Source organism: Lithobates pipiens, unplaced genomic scaffold (assembly GCF_037356315.1).
Source record: "Lithobates pipiens isolate NorthernLeopardFrog02 unplaced genomic scaffold, aLitPip1_a1.2 Scaffold_8, whole genome shotgun sequence".
NCBI classification, from domain to species: domain Eukaryota; kingdom Metazoa; phylum Chordata; class Amphibia; order Anura; family Ranidae; genus Lithobates; species Lithobates pipiens.
The window spans coordinates 82725639-82738985 of NW_027507903.1; the positions used below are offsets into that span (position 1 = coordinate 82725639).

The 13347-nt window shown below is 41.5% G+C and overlaps 1 protein-coding gene across 8 annotated transcripts in view; it reads left to right on the forward strand.

The window, feature by feature from the left end:
- The window catches only part of TCF12 (transcription factor 12), a 270092-nt gene that overhangs the window by 76245 nt on the left and 180500 nt on the right, over positions 1 to 13347 (forward strand). The window contains exon 2 of one of the 8 annotated variants that reach the window (XM_077470140.1): positions 2951 to 3009. The exons of the other annotated variants lie outside the window; for them this stretch is intronic. Coding sequence (XP_077326266.1) covers positions 2973 to 3009 — 37 coding nt within the window. The 5' untranslated portion in view covers positions 2951 to 2972. The remainder of the gene's footprint in view (positions 1 to 2950; positions 3010 to 13347) is intronic. 8 annotated transcript variants of the gene reach the window in all.

The following is a 13347-nucleotide window of genomic DNA, read 5'->3' on the forward strand; positions in this document are numbered from 1 at the left end:
TAAAACCTTTAGGTGTTATTTTATGAGATAATTTGAGGGCGTGGTTAGGGGCAGAATGGGTGGGGCAACTGGTGACGAGCAACCCTTAATGCCTGGCTAGTAGCGCAGGACTTGAAATTTTGAGCCCTGCTTTATTTAATTTAAAAATATATATGGGCGATAAGGATGTTGGTGGAGTACATGTGCGTGTATTTTAGTTTTGAGGAGCATGTGGAATGTTTGGATCTTTGTCGTGTTTTTTTTTTTTGTCTGTGTTCCTGTCAGGGGGACTTTCTGATCACTTACTGTGTTATCACCATCACTGGAAAACCAGGGACACAGGCAATAAAATCATGACGTAGGTACTAACCCAGCTGCATCCTGTCCAAGAAGAACTTGAGTTCCCTTTAAGAACTTCAGCTGGCCATACACTGATGCCATTTTTTTCCCCCTTCAGTCTGTAGGCTGTACGAAAAATTCTAAAGGTTTCCTCACTCCAAGATACACAGTACGGATAGATGAATCTACCACTGCATCTATTGTATTTTTCACAGCTGGTTGTCAAAATACCCAAGCGCCTTTGTCTGATTGGATGCAGCCACTTTTTTCGTGCAACAACTTTCCACCTAGCTCCTTTGATTTTTCAGTTGAGGGATGTCGGGTGGCTGACTAGGCCACCCCCTGAGTCAATTTTGCCTCGTTCCCCTGGAAATTCATACAGTATATGGTCAGCTTTAGACACCAAGGTACCCTGCCCCCACCACATTTGTGTTGCCCTAATATTATGATGAGCAGTCTCTCTTCCCAATGGGCATATGTAGAAGATGGGCGGTGTGGGCTTCAGCCTTATTTTGTCCCCCTACACCTGGAGTATTTAGCTCCTATACGTGCAGTTCTGGTATTTTAGTATTCCCGAGTGACAGCAGCCTTTCAAAGTCTATGGAAGACTGAAATATGCTCTGGCTGAAATGGTGTACCAAGTAGTGCTTGCTTTTAAGTGCCCAATGTGTTCAGCGATGAATGCCCAGAAAGCAGTGGCAGAGAATGCTCAAAGCTGCTGCATGTATATGCTTTCTGTTGGTCACTTTCAAGTGATTTTGGCTTTCTAACATCCTCCTGCCCGCATGTCTGAGCTAAGGGCAGATACATCAAGAAAGTAAATACTACATGAATCGTGTGCCCTTACTTAAGTTTGCCACGGCTAGAAATGCTAGAGGGTGTTTTTCAAAATGATTTCGTAGCAAAATAATGCGGGGAGACCTGGATAGGGGAGTTTTCTTTGAATATTAAAAATGAAGTAAATGGTGTTTTTGGTTTGTTGCGCTCAGATGCAGTGTAGTTCCACTTTAAGCACTGTGTTTCAATATGAAATCCTTTGACTGCTAGGGCTAAATCAAGCCGCTACTGTTGGGAGAACAAGAGAAAGCTGTGTTAATAAACATCCAGTGGATGTAGATATTACCCAGTAAAATAACTAATGTGCGAGGCATTATGGTAACCTTTCATTTCCCCTCACATGTGCCATGCATAGTAATAGACTGGCAACTTACTGACATCCCTGTTATGTGTTCCTTTTTATTTTGCCAATGATTTTACATAATCTTATTTTGCAACCGTTATTCTGCAGAAAAAAAAACGAGGTTTTTACTAGACTAATTAAAAAGCAAAGACATATTGTTTGCCTTTGTTTTAGCCTTTTAAAAATACTAGTTGCTGCACACTATAAAGAACCTATTTATTGAAAAGTCCAATTAAAAGTGATTCCAAAGTCAAAAGGTACATCTTTACCTGAAATTGATATTAAAGCGGAGTTCAGCCTGAAAAAATTAAGTTAGAGGCTACGAATACTACAGCTGCTGATTTTTTAAATAAGGACACTTGCTTGTCCAGGGCTCCCACGATGTCCTCACCCAAAGCCGACCCGTCACTTGGCTCCGGGTGGAGGCGCCGGCATCTTCAGCAAGGGAATCGGGGCATGAAGTCTTTACAGCCTGTTTCCTACTGCGCTAGCATACTTACCTGCTCTGTGCAGTGGTCTTGCGTAGAGCAGCCCAGATCCTCCTCTTCTTGGGTCCCTCACTGGTGCTCCTGGCCCCTCCCTCCTGCTGAGTGCCCCCACTGAAAGCAGCTTGCTATGAGAGCACCAGTGCCTAGGCACTGCTCTGTGTGTCCATTCAGACATTGTAGTGTTTTTGCAAACCAGCATATGCAGTTTTCAGTTTAGTGTACATGGATAATATAAAATATAGTAGTTGGTCATAAATAGGTGTGTTAGAAAAAAATATTTTATTGACATGGAGACACATAAGGGCATTTCATTGTGTGGAATTTTTTATTTTTATTTCCCTTAAATTCACATTGCATTACACATTGGGTATATGTTAGTCCTGCTACTCATAATTTAAAAACCAATGCTTTCTCTCAATCGTCTTCTAGGGCAGCATCCTACCTAAGAACAGGAAACACAATTATCCACCGCTATAAAAAGCTAGTCATACCTGTATGCCTCAGTTCGTGTTTCCTCCGGAACCACAGGAGGTGGGATCAAAGCTCGCTCTACCAGGGCTTGGGCTTCATCGATTGCAAAAAGAGCAGGGGCAGTGCTGAAGCGGGTCTGCAGGGCAGCGACACGGTTGAGCTTCAAAACCTTTGTTAGTCACTACCAAATCGACTGCCTTTTCAGTCAGGATCTAACCTTTGGTCGAAAAGTGCTACAGGTCCTATCCCCACTTTTAGAAGGTATTGTTTGCTACATCCTCTCAGGCGAAGACGATTGAGAGAAAACGGGTACCTGGTAACTATTTTTCTAAGAAGTCTTCCAGGGCAGCACTCATTCCAACCCTAATTGTCAGATCTAATCAGCATCAAGGCATTTAGGTTACCTGGGGTTCCGTCGGTACTTTATGAATACTGAGGCATACAGGTATGACTAACTTTTATAATGGTGGACAATTGTGTTTCCTGTTCTTAGGTAGGAGGAGCCTATCTCTCAGATGCTGCCCTGGAAGACTTCTCAGAAAAAGTTACCAGGTACCTAACTCTGTTTTCCCTGTGTGGCTGATATCGTTAACAAGCATCTTAAAGGAGCAGTAGGGTCAAAGCTCATCGCTTAGCCCAGGGCTCGACAAAACCCTGGCGCCAGGTCGCATTTGCGACTAGAATTGGCGACCTGGCGCCTGGGGCAGCACAGCTGGGGGTATCCTGTCTCCGCGGACCCCCCCGGCGTGATGAGATCTGGGGTCAGAGAGACCTCACATCTCATATTTACACTAAAACGCAATTTAAAAAAAAAATTATTTTGAAAAAAATAAAACAAATAAAATGTCCCTCTAAGAGCTATGGGCAATGACTTGGAGACAGGTGGGGGGCTATCTTCCCCTCACTCGTCTCCATGTCAGGCCAGGGACAGGTCCAGATCGCCGTCACGGACCTGGCTCTTAACTTTTTTAGCTGGCTCCTAGATTCCAAGCAAATTTGTCAACCCCTGGCTTAGCCGATCCAGACTCTGGAGGGAACCTGAATTTAATGTCTGGATCCACCCAGACTGCTGACCAACAGCTTGGCTCAGCCTTCCAGTGAGCTGCTGAGAGCCTGAGCCAACAGCTCCCGCCCCTTTCTCAGTCTGGTGCTCCAGTGCGTAATTGAGATGCAGAGAGTTGTGACTTCCAGTCACCATTTTGCGCTCTGAGTGGACCTGAGAACTGAGCAGGCAGCGGTCTTTAACCACTTTCGGATCATCCACCGCACATATACTGCGGCAGGGTGGCCCGGCTGCACGGACCGACATACCTGTACTCCAGACCATGCATTTGATGCCATGTGCGCTCGTCTGTGGCCACCTGCTATCATGGTGAAGAGAGGCAGAATGAGGATTTGCCTATTTAAACAAGTACTGACAGGGGAGGAGAGTGAGAGATCTGCTGTTCCTAGTGATCAGGAACAGCGATCTCTTTCTACTTCCAGTGAGCCCACCCCCCCTGACAGTTATAAAGCACCTTCCTACGGAACACTTAACCGCTAATTGCTATTTTAAATATGTAGCAGAATGCATATTGGCCTAAACGGATTCATTTTTTTTTTTTATATATATACATTTTTTGGATATGTATTATAGCAGAAAGTAAAAAACACCCCGCAGTGGTGATCCCACCAAATGCCACCTAAAAGAATGCTCTAGTTGTGGGACAAAAAAGAAAATTTTTGTTTTGGGTACAATGTAGCATGTGAAATTGTCAGTTAAAGCGACACAGTGCAGTATCGCAAAAAATGGGCTGGTCATTAAGGGGGTAAATCCTTCCGGAAGCTGAAGTGGTTATTAGCTCAGTTCTTTTGTCATCCAGGTGTTGGGGTACATGTATAGCATTGGTTTCATGCATCTACCTACATGAATATGAAGTTTATTTAACCACTTGCTTACTGGGCACTTAAACCCCCCCTCCTATCCAGACCAATTTTCAGCGAGCTTTTGTTTATATCATGTGATCAGCTGATCACATGGTAAGGGGTCGGGACTGGCCCTTACTCAGATCGGTGATCACCCGAGTCTCAGTGACTCAGTGATCACAGCGCTCGCAGGGAGCGTGCGCCTCCCAGAAATTCACATCCACGCCGTGGCCGTCATCCGGCTATAGTGCGGATGCCAGGAGGTTAAAAAATAAAATAAAACCACGCTTTTTTAAGTTTTTGCTGACGACACAATGACACCCCCCCCCCCCCCCGCACACACAGTATTGCCCCCTTTACATGACCCCCCACACAGCATGAAAAAAATCACATGTATATAAGTATTCATGGTTTTTGCCATGACACTTAAAATTGAGCTCAGGTGGATCCTGTTTCCACTGATCAATTGATTGGAGTTCACCTGCGGTAAATTCAATTGATCGGCAATTATTTGGAAAGGAACGCGCTAGAGCTGCACGATTAATCATAAAAAAAACACAATCCTGGAAAAAAATAAAATAAAAAACACAATCTTGACACTTGACAATCTTGACCCCCCCCCCCCCCCCGCCCCCCGTGCGATCTCAATCCGGAATTTCCACGATTCTTTGTAACAAGTGCAGAGCCGTTGTCTGCTCAGAGCTGTCAAAAAAATAAAAGCCGGAATAAAATGGCGGTCATTGCAATATTTTATGTCACACTGTATTTGCGCAGCGGTCTTTCAAGAGCAGTTTTTTGGGAAAAAATACACTTCATTGTATTTGAAAAAAAAATAGAGAGTAAAGTTAGCCCAATTTTTTGTATAATGGGAAAGATTTTATGCCGTGAGAATCATAATCTTTATTCTAAGCAAAAATATTGTAATTTTAGCCAGAATCGTGTAGCTCTAGCAAACACCTGTTTCTATATAAGGTCCCACAGCTAACAGTGCATGTCAGAGCACAAAGCAAGCCATGAAGTTCAAGGAATTGTCTGTAGGCCTCCAAGACAGGATTGTATCGAGGCACAGATCTGGGGAAAGGTAAAAAAAAGTTTCGGCAGTATTTTAAATCCCAGTCAGCACAGTGGCCTCCATCTGTAAATGGAAGAAATTTGGAACCACCAGGACTCTTCCTAGAGCGGGCCGCTCAGCCAAACTGAGCAATTGGAGACTGGTATATATAATTTTTTTTTAAAATATGAATTTTATTTAAATAACTATGTTTAAAAAATACATTCAATAATCAATTGTATAATTGCAGTATTAAACTTCATGCAGCACTATAAAACTCTTGAAGCTCCTTTCAAGCGAAACACGTTGAGTACTGTGGCTGTAATGGTGTATGAAATGTATACAATTATTGAATGTATTTTTTAAACATACTGTTATTCAAATAAAATTCATAATTAAAAAAAAAAAAAAATATGGTTTATTCAATTGGCATCTTAAAAGTCCCACTTCCTGTATCCTTGAAATGATCTATTTCTAGGGATGTGGTGCCTGTCTCTGGTTTTACACTACCCAGCAAACCCTTTTTCAAAGATTTAACACTTTGGCCTGAATGGCAAGTGTCCTGTCCAGAGGAAACCCGGCACCATTCATCACCTGGCCAATACCATCCCTACAGTGAAGTATGTTGGTGGCAGCATCATGCTGTGGGGTGTTTTTCAGCGGCAGGAACTGGCAGACTAGTCAGGATTAGAGGTCGACCGATATGGGTTTTTCTCTGGCCGATGCCGATATTTAGAAATCATGGCGGCCGATAGCCGATATATGATGCCGATTTTTTTTTTTGGGCCGATATGTTAGGCCGATTTTACTTTATTTATTATTATTTTTTTTTAATCCCCCTTGATCTAACACACCTTTCCCACTGGGACATTTTTCAGGCGCTTTTGGGCTAAAAATAGCACCTGTAAAGTGCCTGCAAAATGACTCCCCTGCAGTCTGTGTGAAAGACAGAGTGCTTTCACACTGAGGCGATGCGCTGGCAGGATCTTAAAAAAAAAAAAAAGTCCTGCAAGCAGCACGTTTGGAGTGGTGTATACCGCTCCTCCACCACTCCTGCCCATTGATATGAATGGGCACCACTGCCGAAGCGCATGCTAGCGATTTGGCAGCAGTGCTTCATGGATGCATTTAACCTCTTCCTTGGCCGCTAGCTGGGTTATATGTGCCCCACTATCAGCCAAATAGCACCGCTAAAATGATGGTAAAGAGCCGCTAAAACTTGCGTTTTACCATCAACGCTCCAGTGTGAAAGCAGTCTTCATAAGTGATACAGAACATTTCTTACATTTAAACATTTATTAAACAAAACAAACCTCCAATCAGTTTACTTGTATGTATGATTTAGATAAAAAAAAAACAAAAAAACTATATATTAAATAAAAACAGGTAGTCAAAAAAATGGGCTAACTTTACTGTTTTTATTTTATTTTTAAATAGTGTATTTTTTTCCCAAAAAATGCATTTGAAAGACCTCTGTGCAAATGCCGTGTGACATAAATTATTGCAACAACCCCTATTTTATTCCCTAGGATCTCTGCTAAAAAAATATATATAATTTTTGGGGGGTCTAAGTGATTTTCTGGCAGAAAATACAGTATTTTTACTTGTAAGCAATAAGTGTCACAAAAGATTTAGTCTTTAAATGGTTAAACTGAGAACTTCTACACACTGAGATGACTTCATTCATTCAAGTGTAAACATTGTATCATTTTGTTCTTTTCTTGGCAGCCTGCCCAGAGAGGAGGAAGACATTTCTATGATGACTCAGGCAACTTACACTGACTTCTATACAGAAGTCATTTCAAAGTCCCGCTGTAGTTCTAAATCGGCTTTTTATCAGCACAATCGGCCAATGCCGATTAATTAAAAAACGGGAAATATCGGCCGATATATCGGTCGACCTCTAGTCAGGATACAGGGAAAGAATTCGGCAATGTAGAGAGACCTCCTTGATGAACCTGCTCCAGAACAATCTGAACCTCGGACTGGGGCGAAGGTTTATCTTCCAACAGGACAATGACCCTAAGCACACAACCAAGATAACAAAGGAAGGGTATGGGACAACTCTGTGAATGTCCTTGAGTAGCCCAGCCAGAGCCTGGATTTGAACCCAGTTGAACATCTCTGAAGAAATCTGAAAATTGCTGTACACTGACGCTCCCCATCCATCCTGATAGAGCTTGAGAGGTCCTACAAAGAATAATGGAAGAAACTGGCCAAGCTTGTAGCATCATACTCAAAAATACTTTTTGCTGTAATTGGGTCCAAAGGTGATTCAATACAGTCCTGAGCAAAGGCTGTGAATACTTGTGTACATGGGAATTTTTATTTTATAAATTTTCAAAGATTTAAAAAAAAATTTTTTCACATTGTCATTATGGGATATTGGTTGTAGAATTTTTTTTTTTTTTTTTTTTAGGAAAATAATGAATTTAATCCATTTTGGAATAGGGTTATAACATAACAAAATATGGAAAAAGTGAAGCGCTGTGAATGCTTTCCAGCTGCACTGTTTTAGTAAAATAACTAGAAGTGGCAGGTCTCTTGGCTCTGATAAAAAGGGTATGGCTCTCAAAGTGTCAGCTGTCCAGACCTGTGCAGCTCCATCTTGTGATGAGAGGGATATGCAGGAGTTTTAGCATTCTGTTCCTGGATGTGTTCAGATGAGCTTGTACACACATTGGTTTGTGAGTATAATATGTACTCTATTTTATTTAATGTTTTATAAGGATAATGCATAGGCTGGTGTGCCCTCTTTTTGTTCACGGTTTCAGCATACTGACTACCCGAGTCTTAGGAGGGCAGCAAAGCATGGTGCTTTTATTCAGTTCAAGAATGGAACAGTAAGAGGCAAGAGTCTATAGTATCTGAATACCACACTCAAGCGCATTTGGTTTTAACATTCTGCCAAATTGTATATGGTTGGGTCATATATGCAAATATTTTTTGCATGTTGCAAGATTGAAGTAAAACTTGAATGTGTTCACGAGCCCATCTTTGCTGCACAAACTTTAATAATAAAGCAATATAGTCATTCCTGAAACAAATCTAATAGAGAAAAGCAGTGGATAGGATGGAAATTCCTACCTACAATAGCTGGTGTAACAGAGAAATTAGATTTTGTTTGGTTAGGTATTCTTATTTAATCCACATGTAACAGCTGGTAAACATATATTGTATATTGTCGTGCTTTTTTTTTTTTTTTTTTTTTTTTTCCTTGTCTGAGATGCTATCAGTTTTCTTTTTCCCTTAAATTTCAATTGATTGTGTGTGTGTGTGTGTGTGTGTGTGAGATCTATGCTTCTCTGGGTGGAAAAAAAAAGTTGTATTTCAGGTTTTGAATCTTTTAAAGTAACATTTAATGTATGCTTTAGGGCAGGGGTCCCCAACCTTTTTGAAGAGTGAGGGCCACTTAAGCGACTTGGTAACCTGTCACGGGCCACAATAAGCAGAGCAGGTGGATGACAGGTCCGTGCAGAGCGGACACGGACACAGCCCACTCTACTCTATGGATCGTCTGATCTGCCCTGACCGAAAGGGATTGATCCCCTTTTGTTTATTTTATTTTTTAGCGAATCGGATTAGAGGTAGGCAGGTGTAAAAGGACACATCTGTTTACATCTGCCGTTTAATAGAGGTGAATGGAGGGTCCAATTGAGTTGGACCGATTGTGTGAAAGGGGCCTTTCACACTAATGAAGCGCAGTGCACCTGTGTCTTTCCTGCGGGTTAGCTACACTTTGCCATAGACTTCTATTATATAGTGCAGGTGTGGTGCACTTTCTAAAAGCTCCCCAAACCCGCAGGTAATAACAGAAGTCAATTCCTCAGTGCAGGTTACCTGAAGGTGCACTGCACCTGTGGATCAGTTTGAAAGCAGCCCAGTAACAACTGTGCAGTTATGCCCATATATACACTGCAATTTTAGTAATAAAATTACCTATAATAACAACAGTCTTCCATTCAGGTATCGCCTGCTGTTGCTGTTCCCAGCAGAGTGCATTTGGTATCACGCCGCCTGTGGCAAGGGGTGGCGCTATACAGGAAGCATTAGCTTATACAGCTCTGCTCCACAGCTACTTGCTTTGCCGGCTTCATTAACAACACAGATGCTCTGGTCTGCAACCTACGATCTGGGCTTGCCAATCTGCCATCCCTCAGGAGGTCACGGGCCACATCAGAGGGCTCCGTGGGCCACATGTGGCCACCGGGCCACTGGTTGGGCACCCCTGCTTTAGGGTAAGGCAATATGCTTAAAATCTCATCTATTATACATTGAGGTACACAGGTATTGTGTATAATTTGAGGCAGTTGGGTTATACTGCCACCATAAGGAAGTTAGGGCACTGGCAAAGAAGAAGAAAAACGTAGTGTCACTGAATCCACATCATAAAAAAACTATCAATAAATGGTGTATCACATGTTGTTCATATTCCCTGGTCACTATGGGGTTAGTTTTCTTTTTTCTGCTTTCTGCTAACAACCTGGTTGATCCTGCTGTTTTCTATCTCCACCTTCTGTCCATACTCCCAATTCAGCTAGGGATTTTGAAGCTATTGAGGCAACTCTGCACATGCTCCGTTTTCAGTGGTTTTTTCTACCCTGAGCAATTCTTGCCTATCAAATCTGAGAATCCCATGTGACCATAGTCACACTTGTGGGCGTATACGCAGTGGTAAATGACAGCCCCCTCCTTCGTTTCCTCCATGCCCACTAACCAGGTAAACACAATGGGGGTGGCATATTACATCTTGATTCACCTCCCTCTTATTATAAGACACAGGCTGGAGGGGCGGGACACAGCCTGCGAATGGCAGAAATTTGCCCACACCGTGTTATTGGCAAAAAATAAAGGATTAATTTCAAATTTATTTGTATGGCAGCTGCTTACTCTTTTGCTACCATTATGCTTAGAAGTACCTTCCACTGCTGCTTGAAGTGAATTGTAGTTCATCCAAGCTCTGATCTTGTTCCCACTGCCCACCTACGGTGTCTTGGTACTCTCCGACCACCTTGAACCCAGTCACCAGTATTAACTGCTTGGGTGTGAGTACCCAAGGCCTTGTTTTACTTTTGGGCCTAGTAGATGTTCTGCTAAGTGTTACAACATGTTTTTTCAGGGACTCCCTAATGACTGTCCCACTATGACGGTGACATATTCCTTCACTTGCCTACTGTTGAGGCGATTCACCGGTATACCCAGATGGAACCGATTCATGTAACCTGGATCCTGGACCCTTATTTCTATAAGATCATCTCCATCAGCAGTTTCTATAGCTCTGCTGAGTGGGCCAGAGACCCATAATGTGTCTGCAAAGCCTCTTGCATAGACTGACCTAGCCTATGCCCATTTTAATGGAGCAGTCTGCCAGCAGAAGCTCTGCATGGCCAAATCAAATTTTGGTCTTAGCAGAACTTCAGCTGTCTGTGTCTCTGAGGCCCTTGTTACCAACTCTGATTCAGGCTTGCAGTCTTTGGCTTTTAACCTGATTTTGATGCATTAAGCTTTACTACGCAGCCAGGAGGTTGAATGAGACCCTTTCTGTTTTTTTATTTTTCCACAGCTATTAATGCGGTCACTGAAGTATCTACGAGCTTAAAGTGATGTTCCACCTAAAAGTGGAACCTTCGCTTATTATCTGAAGGTTGCATTCTTATTTCTTCATGAGACATGCTTAGTAATGTATGGAAACAGTACAGCATTTCTTGTGCTCTGATCAAAATACAAAAATTGTTTTTTTTTTTGTTTTTTAAACCACTTCAATACTGGGCACTTTCAACCCCTTCCTGCCCAGGCCAGTTTTTCAGATTTCAGCACTCTCACACTTTGACAATTAGGTGGTCATGTAACACTGTACTCATTTGAAATTTTTATGAGATTTTTTATTTTTATTTTTTACACAAATAAAACTTTCTTTTGGTGGTATTTATTCACCATCGTTTGTTATAACATTTTGCAAATCATCTTTTCAAAAATGTAAGCCAAAATGTATTCTAATACATTTCTTTGGTGAAAATAACCCAAATCAGTGTTTTAGTCTGTAGCAAACCCAAGTACAAGTTCACAAATGTAGTAGTAGTAGTAGTAGTAGTAGTAGTAGTATAACAATAATACAGGATTTATATAGTGCTTACCGTTTATGCAGCTCTTTACAACTTGCGGATAGACAGTAAAACTACAATACACTTCACTATGTGGCATGTATATATAGCTGAAAATTAATTGTGATGTACTGATTTTCCTGTAATTTCTTAACCACTACGGGACCAGCTCATGCCAATATACACTGGCACTTTAAAAGGTGATAGCGTTGTTATTGCAGCAGCTAGCTACCATAACCCTGGTATCCTCTTCAGTGAGTGATCCGGTTTCAGATAAGTGATCTCTCCAGCAGATTCGCTTTTATTGATCGGCGGCGCTTACCGGAGCCGTCGGTAGCGGCAGAGGCGATTGGGTCCTCTTCCTGGCTTGGTATGGAGACGAGTGAGGGGAAGATGGCTCCCACCCATCTCCATACCAATTCAGGATGCAAGCGACATCAAAACGTCACTTCTGCTCATAGCTCTTAAAGCAGCATTTTTTTTTATTTTTTATTGCATTTTAATGTAAATATGAGATCTGAGGTCTTTGACCTCAGATCTCATATTTAAGAGCTCCTGTTATGCTTTTTTTTTTTTTCTATTACAAGGGAAGTTTACATTCCTTGTAGTAGGAATAAAAGTGACACAATAGATTTTTTTTTTTTTTTTTAAGAACAGTGTAAAAATAAAAGGTAAACTAAGAAGACATTTTTTTTTAATGCGCCCTGTCCCGCGAGCTTGCGTGCAGAAGCGAACGTATACATGAGCAGCGCCCACATATCAAAACAGCGTTAAAACCACACATGTGAGGTATCACCGTGATTGGTAGAGCAAATTTCAAAGCGTGACATGCTTGGTATCAATTAACTCGGTGGAACATATTTCACAATATAAAAAAAAATTGGGTTAACTTTTTACTGTTTTATTTTTTAATTCAAAAAAGTATATATTTTTTTTTCTGAAAAAAGTGCGCTTGCTCAAATATAGTGTGACAAAATGTTACAATGACCGCCATTTTATTCTCTAGGGTGTTAGAACCCCCAAACTCATAAACCACAAATCTGAGGCTCAGTCCTTAAGTGGTTAAGGCCTGAAAACACCACGACAGTAAAGATATCCCCCAAATGACTCATTTTTAGAAAGTAGACAGTACAAGGTATTTAGAGTCATGACAACTTTTTTGAAGTTGTATTTTTTTGTCACACTTTTGTCACAAATTAAGAAATTTTTAATAAATTGTGTTTTTTTCACAAATATTATTTTTGCATACTGTCACCAGTGCAGTACAGCATGATCACATAACTGGTGTGGCGGTGATCAGGGACATTGACTGGTGACAGTAAGTACAAAATACGTGTGTGTGTGTTTGTTGTTTTTTGTGTTTTTTTTTTTTTTTTTTTTTATGTAACCAGAGCATAATAACACTGTAATGCTCGGGAGAAGTGATGAGAAAATATATAATTTATTTTTTTACACATTGATTACTTTATACCAATGAACTTTATTGATGTAAGCAAGCAGTGAGTATTGTTGTGGGTTGTTTTGATGGCTACAGCTAATCGCATGGTACAGATGGGCTGTGATTGGCCTTGTCTTTACCATGTCATCACTGTAACCGATCACAGCTAGCAACACAATTGTACATAATGGATGGCATTAAAGTAAGCCTTCCATTGTTCACTACTGTCATGTGATCTACTGTGATTGGTCACGGAGATCTCATGGTACCGGCAGCGGCCAGTACAGTGATCTGTCATCCATGGTGTCTGGACACTGCTGGTGACAGCGCCCACAGCAAGGCATTTTCCAGAGAGGACATCATACTACATCCACCTGGAACGACAAAAGGCCTGC